This window comes from Triturus cristatus, chromosome 11 (assembly GCF_964204655.1).
Source record: "Triturus cristatus chromosome 11, aTriCri1.1, whole genome shotgun sequence".
Lineage (NCBI taxonomy): Eukaryota > Metazoa > Chordata > Amphibia > Caudata > Salamandridae > Triturus > Triturus cristatus.
This window is the reverse complement of record NC_140594.1, coordinates 80,263,583-80,280,302: the sequence shown is the minus strand read 5'-3', so window position 1 is coordinate 80,280,302 and position 16,720 is coordinate 80,263,583. Positions and strand designations below refer to the sequence as shown.

Below are 16,720 nucleotides of genomic sequence, written 5' to 3'. Positions count from 1 at the left end.
CGGAGCTTTTAGAGATCCGAAAACCTCCGCTTTGCGCAGCGTAGCGTAGCGTAGTTTTTTTCCTCGCTCCCATTCACCAACGTCAAGTTGGCGAGCGAGGAAAATCCACCTCCAGGCGAGATTTTTCCTCGTTCATGATCGCCAACATGAAGTTGCCGAGCGTGGAAAATAAACCTCCCGGCGAGATTTCTCTACGCGGGGGTTCAGGTTTCTCACTGTGAGTGGTCGCATATGCTCGCGACCGCTCATGTTGAGAAACTGCCTGTTCGCATTGAGAAAGCTGCAGCTCGAGTAAAAATCTACTCGAGCGGCAGGAAAGGTAAGCTTGTGCTGTGCATAGTGCTGTTCGCAATGATTGCACAGTGCGGACAAGCATCTGGCACTGTGCAATCACCGCGAACAGCATTTTTCTACCATACTCCTCCGCTTGCGAAGCCCGCGTATTGCTGCGGAGTTTTTTTTGCACCTCGTGTAGCTTTGCATAGTGCAACTCCGCGAACTCCGCCCAGGTTTGTTCCAGATACCACTTGCCACCTTCACCCCCATCTCCCCACCCTGAATCTGGATGGAATAGGAGCATCCCCGCAGGCTGCCAAGGTTCACCGAAGTTGCATGTAATAATTCTAGTATGTCTTCACAACTTAACTTCCAGAGATCAACGTGCCAGCATCAATTACCACCTTGCAGGAAACCATGTAGCTAAACCTAAGGTGAAACTTTGTATTATGAGATGATGCAGGTTCTTTTTAGATCCAGAATTTAGAATATTTTACCCCTTAGAGTTGATTGGGAAACAAATCACAAACACACCTCTTTCTAGAAGCATAGGTGTTTTACCTTAGGTTTTTACTTATCTGTATAAACATTCTGGTTCCCTCTTCTCTGAAACCATTCCTTGTTTCTCTTTAATATTTTAGTTTTTGGCATTGCTTTTCCATAATTGCCTGACTTTTGCCAGTGTCCATTTATAACCCAAAACATCTGAAATCTGTCTTAAATGGCTATAAAACCTGATCCTTGACTCTTGTAATTAGGTCGTATTGATGGACAGCGCATGTCAGATATGGATGGTAAAGAACACTTACTAGTCCGATGTTGATATCCTTGTCCGATATCCCAGAGAAATCTCCCTTTTCAAAAAGGTCTTTCAGGCCCATGGAGCGCAACACCTCAGTCAGATCATATGTCTTGTCCAGTTTAAAGCGAGGGACAAAAACCTCCCTGGTTCTGCGGAAAGAGAAGACATTTCTTGAGGACTGAAAGGCAAATTACATTCATTTCTGTGATGCTACTTCTGATCTTTAGAACTGTGGAAGGCACTTTTGGATACACATCTTTATTGATAAGGAAATAAGTGTGCCCTAATTCCTTCACCTTAACACTTATTGTATTTTCCCACTAGTTGTACAATTTTCCCTTCTGTTCACTTAGGTGTTTACATTTACAGCTGCTCTTTGGCGGGCCAGATCCAAGTGCACCAGCCACGTTATTTTTAAAGGTTGAACAAGACTCTTCTCCCTAATTGTCAAATGTAAGATGCTGGTTAGTTTGTTTTGGAATTAAAGATAAAATTTAGACTCTCTTCCTGGGCAGGCCATGGACTCCCATAAGGCACATCTAAATGACCATTTCCTGCCTCAGGATGGTAAATCTTCAATAAGTTAAAGCAAATTAAAAGCATAAATGTATTATTTTCGTTGGCAAGGTCTATGCTTTCGTCAGTCATTGCTTCTGGGAGTTTCCCTGATTTACCAGGACCTACCTGTTTGCCAGTGTCTTCTGCCACCTCTCCACCACCTGGGGCGTCAGCTGCTTCTCAAGAACCTTCATATTGGAGAGCTTGTGGGGCACCACGATGGTCATGCTGATATTGCCCACGTAAGGCAGCTGGATGACATCGCAGTCCAGCTCGTAGTCCGCCCCGACCAAGAAGGTTCCCCTCGTCTTCATCATGGGTACTTTCACCACCTCCTTCTCATTCAACCGGAAATTCATGGGTTGTGTCTGTACCAGCGGAAATTTGTTCTCCCATGTCCCTGTGTATTAAACAGAAGAGGCACAGCATGAAAGTGAGGTGAATTTGGAGCCTCTTCCCTTTTGAAGTGCAGTCTGCTGGGCTCCACTTTAAAAAATGTATACTGATTGGCGGCCACATTGTTCGAGCGGCAAGCACTGAAGCCTGACTTTCTTTTTTTGGGTTCAGGATGGTGACCACCTGGCATGCTGTGTAAATAAAAACCTTGTCAAGTCAGGGCTGAAAACAAAATACAGCATTAAAACCATGCTGCACTGAACTAACATTTAACCCCCAAACTGCACTCACTCCATTGGCTCAAGTCACCTTTTAGGTCAAATGCAGCAAGCTACAAATAAACCTGTGTACCTAGTTAACAAAATGGCTACTTTGAGTAACCTCCAACCAATCAGAACTGCTCTAAAGCTCATACTGACCAGGCCTGTGTGGCAGTCCTATCAGGGTGGATTTGCATGCTTTTGAACCTCAGCCCCCTTCCACGCCCCTTACATGTCTACAGCTAACATACCACAGTCTACAGAATACCATTCTATTCAACAGATCTTTCATCCCACCCATATATCTGAAGCACAGCCAGTGGCCAGTCCACCCCAATCCTAACTTCAGACCTCAGCCGCCATCTACTGCACTTGCACAAAACAGCTAGTAAGTGAAGTGAGAGCAGTATACACCCAAGACACGGAGCAACTTCCCATATCCATCAGGACTACCACAAACCTGCTCCAGTTTCATACAGAGCTGAAGACACACTTCTTTATAGTACACTACATCATGATACCATATCAGAACACTCTAACTCTAAGACACCTGCTACTCTACCATTCACACCTTCACTGTGTGTTAGACTCAGTACTGTCTCTGCTGCTGTTTGGCTAAATTTGCACATTACAAATACCACATAGATATGTACAAACATATACACACAAGTAATTTACGACCCTATCTGAACATCACAAGAAAATGCAGTTGTTCATCAATATACTAGTCTACAGAGACAAATTAATTGAACGATCAGGAAAATTCAACCTTTCAAGACACGACGAATCAGGAACACTGTTTAGCTACGCCATGTAAGACCATTTAGCCCCACCATCTTCGGTGTTCTTGAAACAGAAATATGGGAAGCAGTTTTCTGCTCCAGCCTGGCCGCATCTCAAGGCAGCTGGAGGTTTGTGCAGTTTCAAAGAAAGGAAGCAGTGTGTGCAATCCTTCTGAGAGAATGACTGGGTGTGGTAGCCTGCTTGGTGAGACTACAGCGATCTGGTACCTAGTACGAGGTATCGTACATACTATGATTGGGATAAGTAAAGATGTTAGTTTAGAAACCCTTCTCTGCAAGGTATATTGGCACTGACACAGCCTTGCTTTGGGCCCTTAACAGTTGTGTAGGAGATAGAGCACTTTGCTGGAAGCTACAGCGCTTTGATGTCCGCTTTAACCCATTAATTTGAGATGCAACACATTGATACCTGCAGCACTTTGAAGACAGCTATAGCAGAATTTTAATTGGAGCTTCAACTATTTGATGGGAGTGGTACAGCCTTTTTCTTATTTAAAGTTGTTATTGATTTCTGTATAAAAATAATTTGCTGTCCTCTTTTAAATGAAAATGAAATGATATTGCGTGGAAGTGCTTCTTGGTCTGTCCCTTTTTTGTGAGCAGGACCAGAAATGGTTCAAGTAAATTCACTGCATTTGTTCCCAGTGTAAATGTCACTGCCTGTACGCCCAGTCTTTTATCAAATAAATTGCCCTGGATTTGAGTATTCACTGACTTTAAAACAAAATCTGAAACAATTGAGACTGACAAATTCTGAAAACTTGTATGTCTCAAATGAGGTTGCTTAAATGTAAATACACACACCACTGGGGCTCAATAACTCGTAAGCCCCCCCCCAAAAAATGGAAATGCAGGAGTTAATCACAGAATTTGACAGGGCACGTCTCCCACAGATCATTGTGGCATGCTTCATCATTGGCGACCTGTCCACTCTAAGATGAGCACATACTACCCAGGTGAACTCAATCGCTAGTCGGGAGTTTCTTATACCTGTTTCCTGGATATAAGCGGGATGCAGAGGGATTAAAAATATCATGGGTTATACCCGTGTAGATATCGCTCTTAAATATTGTGATACCCTAGATATGATTTTTTAAAATTCCAACAGGGATGTTTTATGAGATACTATGCATCATCCATCCCGTTACATTTGCCAACATGTTTCGATCTTACAAATACCTTACACGGGTTAACAGCCTTCTTCAGAGCTATTCTAATCCCTGCCTACTTTACATCCCACTAATACAAAGCCATGAGGCATAAGGCTCCCATACCTGTTCTAGTCCATTAGTGGTTTTAACCCTTATCTTGGTTAAACTTATAACCTGGTCATGTCGAGGGGTGCCTCCCTGTAGTCGCTCAGTCATCAGCGGTGCGGGCGCCACCCAGAACCTTCTTGATCCTCGTTAAACCAAGAAGATCTTGCTCTTTTGACAAGTGTGTGACTACAGGGGGAGAGTGTGATGTATGTCTATAGGAGGTTGTGCGTGTATTCTAGACCTCCCTCATTGTGTAAATATTCAAAATTAGTCACAACTGTGACCATCGTCTAAAACGATATCTAATCATAAGACACCACACAAGTAAAAGTATGTCGCCCTTGTCCATATGTCGTGACCATATTACACAATACGTACAAAAAGTAAAACCTGCAGCCGCAGCTAGTTTTCTTTGCTTTGTTTAACTTTTATTAAGATGCATTGCTCTGTTAATTCATGTGTAATGACACTGTTCCCTAAAAGGGAAATCCAAGGTTTAGGAACCTGAAAAGAAAGGACCTACTGGTAATCGAGGGTCACTGATGTTGTACCACTGACCATGTGAAGAATTGAAATGGGCAGCCTTGTATCTGCTGATGTTGAATCTGGGAATGGACGAACTCCCGATGAAAATTTGCATAGCTACGCCTTCAACGATTCTACTCTGAGAATCATTGATTAATGGGGTGTTGTTGGTTTATTAGTATCACTGCTTTTTACTTAGTTTTTATACTCATCAACGCATGTATTGTCGATGAGTAAGCTGCAAAGAGTCCAGATATTTGTGATCACTGCAGTCTGTAGATTTTGAAAATGTAATCATGTTTCTGGGCCCCAAAAAGCTCTGCAATTTAAGGGCATACAGTGCTCATAGAGTGTTCTAGGAGATATCTGAAGTTCCCGAGGCACTAAGACACTACAATCCAGCCTGCTACTTGCATTTGCAGATGATTGGCCCCATCCAGAGTGCACGAACAGGCGCGTGAGCTATTTAATTTCTGCTTCCCAAACCATGGAGTGCTCTCCCACTGGAACTAAAAGGACAGGAAAATCAAATGTTCTTCTGTAGAGGATTGAAATATGATTCATTGTGTTAGTAGGGTCACAGCAGTTATATTTGATTGCTTTTGGTTTTAGTTTTGCTTTGCTTAATTGTGTTGTCTGTTAGTGTTTCTTCTGTTCTTTAGCACTAGGAAGCCTTGTGGTATTGCTAAGCTTCTTACTTAAAAGAAAAACATAATAGGGTTTGATGTTTATTACTGGTCAAGGAGCTCTCCAACCTTCACAAGGATTGTCTCTGAGTGATTTACTCCTGACTGAGGCGAGGCTTACAACTGATGGGTGTATGCTGCACTTATACCCGTGAAGTGGACCTCTAGGTAATGACTGCATGTGAGGCCCATCTTGTCTACCAACTCCTTGACTGCTGCAGCGTTACACACTGGGTTTGGTGACCGTCTGTTGTCCTCTTACACTGTGACCTCTTTCCCTTTATCCAATAATGACATTATAGAACCAGCATGTTGTCTTCAAGACCTTGTGAATCTCAAAACTGGATCAGAACCTCATAGTCATCGCAGTCGAAGTCTAGTATAAGAGATGCCCTTACCAGGGCTGACCCTCCCCAGTGACAAGCTGTGGCAGCCATGTTCTGCACATCACAGAGTAGAGAAAGGCTGAAGTGCTCTTCAATTGAGGGAGTCTCATTAAAACTGGGTTTGCCCGAAGATTACATTGTTCACACATTTCCTTCCAGAATAAGTACATTAGTGAAATTCAGTTCTAGTGTGGGAATACTGGGGGGCGAGCACCTGGAGTAATGCTAGCCGAGGGAGACTAGTCAGTGCTTTCAACTTAAGTCATTTCAGCCAGTACTGTGGCTTATAGTTAAAAGGGGAGCTCATGTATTACAGTCATCACACATCAGGCAAACAATTACTGCTATTGAATAAGAATTTTTTACAATTTATTGCAAAGTGACATTTTTTTCCCCCCCGAGTGTGATTTTTTTTTTTTAACCCCATTTCCCTACACTGCTGTCCAAAGTCTCTTAGCTTGGTGGAGCTTTCCATAGGCAGCATTGCCTTAGAAAGAACTGGGGGTCCCACTACTGGTAGGGCAGTTCATGGCCAGTGATGCACATCACGGCCTAGAGTGCCTCACAATAGTATCGCGGAACATACGGTCATTGGGAGGAATGCACTGCAACCAAAATGGCCATATCTTGGCACCAGGAAGGGTAGTTCCATCCAGGAGGGCCTTCCATTTCCAGGTGACCTGGTCATGGACAAAGAGGCATGCTGGACTCCTCCACGTCAAGTCATTCCATGACAAGAGAATTTATATTTTGAGCAAGAACAGATGAGGATGGAGAGAGGAGTTGGCCTATCGGCTAGGGTGGTTGACCTCAAGTCTGGGGAACCGGGTTCGTGTCTCGGTTGTGCATGCACAACATCCTGTGATTCTGGGCAAATCACATAATCTGCCGGTGCCGAACAAAAAAAAAATGAATGTGTCCTCATGTAACGCAACTGGAGCTCCTGTAAAGCGCTCTGATACCTGATTCCTTTGGGTCAAGTTTGTGCTATATAAAACTCCGTAAAGAAAAACAAAAAGAGGCACACCACAGTCAGTGGAGATTATCATGGCGGCCAGCAGGGTATCACAGCCAGGAGAGTACCTGTGTTAGAGAGTAACTCTAACACAGTGCTCATGATCTGTTCCCACCTTTTGAATGTGGTCTCCCCAAACCTGCACTACTAGGATATTAAAGCTTTCTTTGGACTTAAACGTCCCTTTTATGATTTGTGTGTGCTTGTTCGCAGGTATTTCATTGCTATACTCTTAAAAGGTCTGTGTCGCCCTGTTCTTTGGGTCTTAACGTGCTTATCAAGAGCTAATTAAATACCCATTTTTACAGAAAAATAGACTATGGTGCTTCTTGAGTCTGGTAAAAAGCTTTTATCACCTGAATGTCTGCTCGTGTTTTTTTTCTAAACCAAAACACTTCGTTTGATAGCCAGTGATTTACCCCCTCTCAACGAGCAGAATTTGTATCATAGATTGTCGTCGAAGGCGCAATGCAGTCGGATTTTACTTGAAAGGTATTTGTGGTTGTACAGTTCTTCTCTGTCACATTTGGGATGGATTATCAGAGGCTGCCTTTTCTATGTACTGCTCCGCTCGTGGCTAAGCAGGTGTCTCAATCTCTCTGTAGTCTACAATAAATGTGAAATCAAAAGCCCAGGAACAGTAATACATGATCAAACAACTGTGTAAATCTAAACGTATTAGTTTGAATGGTAGCAAAAGTCAAAGACGGAGAGCACATATATACAATTAGAAGCCAGTGATTCACAATAGCATGCACTCTTGTCTTTGCTGCCATTCACATGAATGTGTTTTTAAAAGATGATCATTTATTATTGTTCCTGGCCTTGTTATTTCACATTTATTTTAGATTTTTAAGTACCAGGTTTAGGCCAAACACTCTCTTGTGATGAAACTTTGTTCTGTTTTTTTTGTGTACAACACTCTGTTTCCCTTCTGGACTGTTGGGTATCCATATATATATTTTTTGTCTTGTCCGCCAAAACACCATCTTCTTTTGCTTTGTTAAACGGCCCTGGTCATTATAGCTTTTAAATCACTAAACAGGAAACTCTTATAACTTTGATACTAGTAACCTCAAGGCCTTCCTCTCTTGAGAAGTTCATTATGGTGGTACTTTTTGTGCAAACTTGATTGAGTTGTCTTTAAGATTAAACGTAAAGTACATGTTGACAGTAGATATGGAGGACACACTTTGTATCTAAACTCACTAAAAAGTAAGAAAAATAATCTAAGACCAACAAACACATGTCTTGGATCAGTACGTCGGGCCTTGTGGCTTGAGAAATTTGGCCCATGCATTATTGGTTCTCTCAGTAGTCTCAGCATGACAAGTTTCACTTCTCTAACCACTATGCTGGAAGTGCTATGTTTGAAGAGAATAACGGAGTTAGGTTTACCTTTGAAATAAATGCAGTTTAGGATCAGCATCAGGAGAGCTGGATCGACGTGCACAAGAGCGTCCTTGATGAGGCCTTTGGTCAGCTTCTGGATCCGTTCGTTGGCCTTTGTGAGGAAAGTTGGGTCTGAGAAGTCGGTGGACTGGGCCTCGGCATAATAATAGTTTTTCATGTTGTTCCTGAAGTCTTCCCTTATGGCGAAGTTTTTTTTTATATAGATGTCGTTGACTGACCTCAAAGTGTAGCCAAAGTTGCGACGGAAGAGTCGGTGAGTGAGTTTGCGGAAGAGATTGTGGACGGTTGTTAGTTCATACGTGGTGCTGGCATTGATAAAGTCCCCAAAGCCCACTACAGAAAGCAGATCTTGCAGCGTTTGCCCCTTCACCCCTAGCGAAAGCGTAGCCATCGCTGTGGAAATGGCAACCGGTGCTATGAGGATGTTGTCCGATGCGTTGACACTGGCCTTCAGACTGCGATAGAGGTTGAAGCCAAAGTCTGCATTGATAATATTAAGCCTTTGGATCCGACTTTTTCCTGGGAAGAGTTCCAGGATATTCCCCCTCTCGGTCTCCAAGTCTTTGACCACCGGGGCACTGTCAATGATGTCACCGTATTCGTCATCTTCCCCGAGAATCTTGTCCAGGTCCAGGTAATCTTCCTCTTCCTCCTCTTCTGGAATCAATTCATTGGTGACCGTGTTCTCCTTGTGGAAATCTGGTGGAAGAGTGTCCAAGGCTTGGCTGCCATTGCTTTGGTGTCCGCGTGGACCAATACCATGCGCTGCAAAGTGCTCAGAGAGATCTTTCACCCCACATTCTGCCACAGCCAGGAGGAGACATAAGGCTGCCGCAGCCAGCATTGCCTTCATTTTGGGAAACGTTTTCCCGGACGTCGAGATATCTGTGGAGGAAAACAGATGCTTATTATGAGTACCAAGCGTCAGAGTCCGCAGTGTTTTGCCTTCATCCGTAGAAGGCCTTAAACCATCAAAAACAAGTTTTATAATCGCTGCATACATTTTGTGATAGGCCTTGAATCTCAAACACACTTTACCTCAAAAAAGAGCTTTTACAGAATGTTGGCCTCTTTGCTGCTTTTTAAATGTAATTACTATTTGGTGATGCAGCATAATACCATGTATCTGCACGTACCCCACCTTACAAACAAAGGCTATAGCACATATATTACACATACTTTGAACCCCTTGATGTGGCAGATGCCCTGGGACTGGAGACCAGACTCAGCAGTTTAAATTAAATCAACCTCACCCTTGCTCGTTGTGCCGTAGGATTCAATCTATAACTCACTGATGAGGCCTGAAAAGGCCTCATCTGTGAGTTATAGGTTGCTGGGGTTGCTTGTGTGACCTTCTGGGGGGGACCTGGTCTAATAGTTCAGACTCCACTGTTCCCATGAGGAGCATGGTCAGTACTGATTTGCATATGGTGGACTTTTGTCTAGAGTGGCGCAGCGGGCGAAAAACAATGGGCCGGACTGCAGCAGGGCAGAGGCCTGGAAGCAAAAATAATCTCCTAAGCTGATGACATCCATCTGCGGTTTTCCTGGAGCAAGGATGACGTTTTCCCTGATTACAAAATTATAACCTGTCTGACCACAGTTTTTCAATGTCTGACACACCACCAGCTCAAATGAAATGATGAGAAGATTGAGCTACTCTTCTTTGATGTAAGGGAGTATGAGCCATGGCTGTCCTTTTGACGGGGGTATGAACCTCCTCCATTGCGCCAGGCTAGGCATTAAGTTTGATGGTGAGCTCTCTTTTCTACCTCAGGTTCATGCAGTGATAGGGACATGTTCTGGTCTGTTCAGTGTGCTAAGAAAGTTTCTGCATTTTCTCTCTTTCTCGGTTCAGAAACAGGTTGTACAGGCCTTAATAACATCTAGGCGTGACTACGGTAATGCACTGTATTTGGGCATGCCTGACTGTTTGCTCAGTAAGATGCAGGTGGTCCAAAACGCAGCAGCCTGTACTCTTCTCGGCCTGCTATTGAGAACACATGTATCCCCACATCTAAGAGCGTTGCCCTGGCTTCCTATTCTGAAGAGGATCCTTTTCAAGACCCTGCTGCTGGTGTATAGAGCCTTCCATCAGTTTGGCGTTGGGTACCTCAGAGCAAGGATTTGGTTCATGTTCCTGCTAGGCGCCTGCATTCAGCTAACCTTTTTCTGGCCAAAATCCCAAGTAACTTGCAGTCCACAACGGCTGGCAGGTCCTTCTCATTCTTAGGACCTTCAGCATGGAACAAACTCTCGTTGAAATTGCAGAACATTTCAGCCACTTCCTAGTTTCGGAAGAAACTGAAAACATGACTGTTCGAGGCATATGAGCTGCAGATTACACACTATACATAGATCGCCGTCTGGTATTGGGCCCGGATGCTTGGACTTGTTTTTTTCTTGGAAAGTCTTTGGAAGTCACGAGGTAGGTGACTCCTACCTTGGATCATAGTGCGCATGGGCATGGGCTCCATCCTCAGATTGTTTTTTTCCGCCATCGTGCTTGGATGTTTTTCTCGCGCTCCAGTTCGGAACCGTTAACGTTTTTCTCTTTCGACACGCAATCCTTCCCTTCTCGACGGTATGGTCTCGAACGCGTTATCCCAATCCACGCAACTCTTAACAACTTCGAAGTCTTCGATTCCGGTCGTCGATGAAGGCCTTCGGGCCTACCCGGGCCTCATCTTCTGGCTCATGGAAAGGATGCCATTCAAAAACTGTCCTCGATGTGGGTCGAAGTTTCCCCACACTGACCTGCATGAGGTGTGCAACCTCTGCCTCTCACCGGAGCACGAGGCCAGAGACTGTCCAGCTTGCGCCTCCTTCCGCTCCAAGAAAATGATCCGGGACCGACGAGCTAGAAGAACAATGGCTCGCTCGTCATCTTCGATTCCCGACGACATCTTCCAAGAAGGCGTCTGTGCCAGAGCAAGGGCGGTTTGAAGAAGGCCTCATCAGCGCCTCCGAAGCAGATGACTCCGACGTCAAAGACATCACTCCAGCTCAGAGGGCCGTGAATACAGACGTCGACCCCGACCCCAACCACCCCTCGACACTATCAAAAAAGGCTTTGGTCCCACCTTCACCTTCGGGCCCAGGTGCACACCGAGAGACTGCTTCCCATGCCCCGCCTTCAGGCCCGGTAAAGAAGCCTACTAAGCCTTCAGGTGACTCGGGCTCGAGTCAGTCTACCCTTGGTGCCGAAAAACATACACAGGCACCAAAAAAGAAGTCGTCCTCTTCCTCATCCACGCCGACCGCTGCTTCGACATTTAAGCACTTGGCATCGAAGACTAGCACCGGTTCCTCGACACCGACAGCACACTGAAAGCCGACCAAAAAACGGCCACCAAAGGGCCCTGGCTCCCATTCTTCGAAGCCGAAGACCTCGGAACCGAAAAAACAACAGGTTCCATCGGCCAAAGACACTGCAAAACTGCACGGTTCCACACCCAGAACTGCTACCGAGTCAGCGCCAAAAAAGCCTACGGCACCAAAGCCGTTGGCTCCGAAGGATCTGCCTCCCACAGAAGAACTGTTTCGCCCAGATCCTACCCAAAAAACTCTTGTGAAGGATCCTAAGACTGATCACTTAATGCTTAGCATCAAGAAGAGACCCCTAGATATGCCTGCACCGGCTCCACCACCAAAAAAGAGAGACTTTGCTACCTCTCCGTTAAGGATCCCTTCTCCTCTTCCTCCTCCTCCCCCACCACACCGCTCTCCTACACCATCACCTACTCCAGTAGATGATGATGATGATAACACCTCAGTTGAGGCAGTGGGAGGTGTGGACGATCAACCCCTAGGGGACCCTACCCCTACTGTCTCCTCAGACCCCTGGGATGATTACAGTGTCCCAGACGTCCCTTACACCTCACAAGACGACATCTATCTCTCCAGACCTTCCCCTCCAGAGAACAATATAGGCCTCAACCAGCTCTTCCATAGAGCTGCCCAGTACTACGGGGTGGCCCTTCATACAGACCCCGTGGAGGAAGATTTTGTCATGGGCACTTTTGACGCCACACAAAGGTCCACCTCAATTTTACCCATGCTTAAAGGGGTCATTAAGCATGCACCAGAGGTCTTGAAAGACCCGGCTAGGGCTCGAGTCATCAACCCGAGAATAGAGAAAAAATATAAGGCTGCCCCTACTGATCCAGCCTACATTAAAGGCCCCGCACCTCTAGACTCCCTTGTAGTCTCCAACGCGAGGAAGAGAGCCAGTTCACAAACATCAGGTGACGCACCACCACCAGATAAGGAATCTAAACTCCTGGATGCCTTTGGCAAGTGCACAGCGTCACAGGCAGCAAACATATGGCGCATTGCCAATACCCAAGCGCTGTTAGCTAGGTATGACAGGGCACATTATGATGAGCTTGAGTCCATAATGCAACACCTCCCAGACAGGTATAAAAACAGGACCAATGAAATCATACAGGAAGGTAAAACCATCACTAACACCTTCATCCGTTGTGCCTTAGATGTCGCAGATACCGCCTCAAGGGCAATAAACACCAGTGTCCTTCTGCGTAGGCTTGCCTGGTTATGCATCTCCGGTTTTAAACCTGAAGTCCAGAGTTCCATACTCAATCAGCCCTTCGATGAGCGACACCTATGTGGCCCTAATGTGGACGTATCACTTGAAAAAATGAAAAAAGATACCGACACAGCCAAACCTATGGGAGCCTTGCAGTCGCAAGCTCCCAGACATTCCTTTCGTCGCTTATCCTTCAGAAGCACCCAGAGAGGCTACTCCTCGGATAGCCCCTCCACTTCTTACAAAGCTCCCACCCAATCCACCTTTACTAGAGGTTACCAAAGAGGTGGTTAGAGGGGGAACAACAACAAAGGCAGAGGCAAAAACAACAACTCCCGCTCTGCCTCCACCCCCACCCCATGACTTCCCTCCACTTCCCCCAGACCATTCCAATCCAGTCGGGGGATGACTCCACCAATTCCTCCCTGCCTGGGCAAACATCACTTCAGACAGGTGGGTGCAACAGATAATTCAATCAGGCTACTGTCTCGAACTAGCATCTACCCCCCAAACATACCACCCAAACCGTCCAATGTCACAAGAACATCTGTTACTGCTAAAGCAGGAGGTAATCTCCCTCCTACAAAAAAGTGCACTAGAACCAGTTCCCCTGCACCAACAAAACAAAGGAGTTTACTCCCTCTATTTTCTCATACCAAAAAAGGATGGCTCTCTCAGACCTATTTTAGATCTCAGACCCCTAAACCTATACATACACTCAGACCATTTCCACATGGTCACACTCCAGCAGGTCCTTCCTCTGCTTTCACAGGGCGACTTCCTTGCTACCCTAGACCTAAAGGATGCCTATTTCCACATTCCCATTCACAACGCTCACAGGAAATATCTCAGATTCATAGTGGACGGTCAGCACTATCAATTCAAAGTACTTCCATTCGGAGTCACCACAGCACCAAGAGTGTTTACCAAGTGCCTAGCGGTAGTGGCAGCACACCTAAGAAGACCGCACATCCACGTCTTCCCATATCTAGACAACTGGCTCATAAAAGCCAGCTCATACAATCAGTGTGTACAGCACACTCACGCCACTATTCAACAACTTCACGACCTGGGGTTCACAGTAAACCACGCCAAGTCTCAGCTGCAACCGTCCCACACACAACAATACCTCGGTGCCACAGACACCTCAAAGGTGCTAGCCTATCCCAGCCCCGCCAGGATAGCAAGCATACAGGCTCTTCTCACCAAATTCCAACTGCAACACTCCCTCCCAGCTCGAGTGTTCATGCAACTCATAGGGATTATGGCCTCTTGCATATTCGTAGTGCCTCATGCAAGACTCCAGATGTGTCCTCTCCAAGAGTGCTTAGCACGCCAATGGAACCAGGCTCAAGGGCAGCTAATAGATCTGGTGTTGGTAGACGGTCGTACCCATCGCTCTATGCAGTGGTGGAACACCAAGAACCTTTACAAAGGGCGACCGTTCCTCGAGCCAGTTCATCAAATAGTTATGACGGCGGACGCAACGCTCTCCGGCTGGGGAGCTCACCTACTACATCACACCATGCAGGGCAGGTGGACACCTCAACAAAAGTTACTCCGCATCAACCTCCTGGAGTTACTAGCCATATTCCTAGCCATAAAAGCTTTTCAAAAACACATATCAGGCAAGGCTGTCTTAGTCCGCACAGACAATATGACAGCCATGTATTGTATACAAAAACAAGGCGGAACGCACTCTCTGCAGCTCTCTCAGCTGTCACAGAACATATGGAGGTGGGCTATACCTCAGAACATTTTTCTCCTATCCCAACATGTCCCAGGAGTCCAAAACACCATAGCCGATCTGTTGAGCCGTCAAACACAACAGATCCACGAGTGGGAACTTCATCCGCAAGTTCTTCAACTGTTTTTTCAAATATGGGGGCAACCACAGATAGACCTCTTCGCCACCCAAGAAAACACCAAATGCCCAAGCTTCGCCGCCAGATATCCTCACCCATTGTCCAAAGGCAATGCAATATGAATGAACTGGTCAGGCAGATTTGCGTACGCTTTTCCGCCTCTCCCACTCATTCCACTAGTGGTGCGCAAACTACAGCAACACTCTCACACTAATCCTAGTTGCTCCAACTTGGGCCAGACAACCATGGTACACCACATTGCTGGAACTCTCCGTAGTTCCGCACCAAAAATTACACCTCTTAACCCAGAACCATGGAGAGATCCAACACCCAGACCCAGGTCAGCTCAACCTAGCGATCTGGCTCCTGAAGTCCTAGAATTCGGTTACCTTAACCTTCCTCCTGACTGTATGAATGTCATTAAAGAAGCTAGACGGCCTACCACTAGAGCATGCTATGCAGCCAAGTGGAAACGATTTGTAATATACTGTCATAACAACAACACCGATCCCCTAGACGGGTCTATCCAACACATCATAGGCTACTTGCTACACCTCCAAAGATGCAACTTAGCCTACACGTCTATTAGACTGCATCTTGCTGCCATAGCAGCATATCTACAAAATAGACAACACCTATCACTTTTCACTGTACCTGCCATAAAGGCCTTTATGGAGGGACTCAAAAGATTAATTCCCCCCCAGAGTACCACCTTCACCTGTGTGGAATTTAAACATCATTCTCACAAGACTAATGGGGCCTCCATTTGAGTCTCTACATAAATGTGAGCTACAATTCTTAACATGGAAAACTGCTTTCCTAGAAGCCATTACTTCTCTACGAAGAGTTAGCGAACTACAAGCACTAACCATTCAGGAACCCTTTCTGCAGATGCATCATAATAAGGTTGTTCTCTGAACTAATCCTAAATTCCTCCCTAAATTCATTTCTCCCTTTCACCTCAATCAATCTGTGGAGCTGCCTGTATTCTTCTCGCAGCCACAAACAGTCGCAGAAAGAGCTCTTCACACCTTAGATGTCAAAAGAGCACTGCTGTACTACATAGAGAGAACACAACCTTTTCGTATCAAAATCTGGGATAGCTAGGTGGATTGTCAAATGCATACAAATTTGCTACCACAAAGCAAAACGCACATTATCTGTTCCTCCTAAAGCCCACTCTACACGAAAGATAGGGGCTTCAAGGGCATTTTTAGGGAACATTCCTTAGACGATATATGCAGAGCAGCTACATGTTCTACACCGCACACATTCACAAAACACTATTGTGTAGATGTGCAAACTAAACAACAGGCTAGTGTGGGCCAAGCTGTACTCAAAACACTATTTCAAACTACTGCAACAGATACTGGTGGTCGCTGCTAGGAGGGGATACTGCTATACAATCTATGCATAGTGTGTAATCTGCAGCTCATATGCCTCGAACGGAATATGCTACTTACCAGTATGCATCTGTTCTTGGCATGTAGAGCTGCAGATCTACAAACGCCCACCCGCCTCCCCGGCTACCTTTATCTGTTCCAGTATTATCTTATTTAGATACAGCGTGCATGGGCATCTTTCCTGTTTCTTACAAAACTCCATCATTTCCCTGCTGGCGAAAAACAATCGGAGGATGAAGCCCATGCCCATGCGCACTATGATCCAAGGGAGGAGTCAACTACCTCGTGACTGCCAAAGACTTTCCAAGACAAAAACAAGTGCAAACATTCGGGCCCAACACCAGATGGCGATCTATGCATAGTTTGTAGATCTGCAGCTCTACATGCCAAGAACAGATGCATACTGGTAAGTAGCATAGTCCTTTTTGAGTCAGGATTAATGGTTCGGTCTTGCAGCCAGTCAACATTGGAGGTGCAAAGCGCCATGACACTCCCTGGAGTAGCAGAGCGCTATATAAATGCCC

General features: G+C 45.6%; 2 protein-coding genes across 5 annotated transcripts in view; one reads left to right on the top strand and one right to left on the bottom strand.

Moving 5' to 3' along the window:
• The window catches only part of PI4KA (phosphatidylinositol 4-kinase alpha), a 548,133-nt gene that overhangs the window by 209,969 nt on the left and 321,444 nt on the right, over positions 1-16,720 (top strand). The gene's annotated exons all lie outside the window — the stretch shown is intronic.
• SERPIND1 (serpin family D member 1) overlaps positions 1-16,720 on the bottom strand; it is a 30,909-nt gene that overhangs the window by 791 nt on the left and 13,398 nt on the right. Inside the window, exons 2-4 of the mRNA XM_085633228.1 lie at positions 8,365-9,264; positions 1,763-2,036; positions 1,086-1,227 (exon numbers count right to left, since the gene is read on the bottom strand). Of these exons, the coding sequence (XP_085489354.1) occupies positions 1,086-1,227; positions 1,763-2,036; positions 8,365-9,232 (1,284 nt within the window). The 5' untranslated portion in view covers positions 9,233-9,264. The remainder of the gene's footprint in view (positions 1-1,085; positions 1,228-1,762; positions 2,037-8,364; positions 9,265-16,720) is intronic.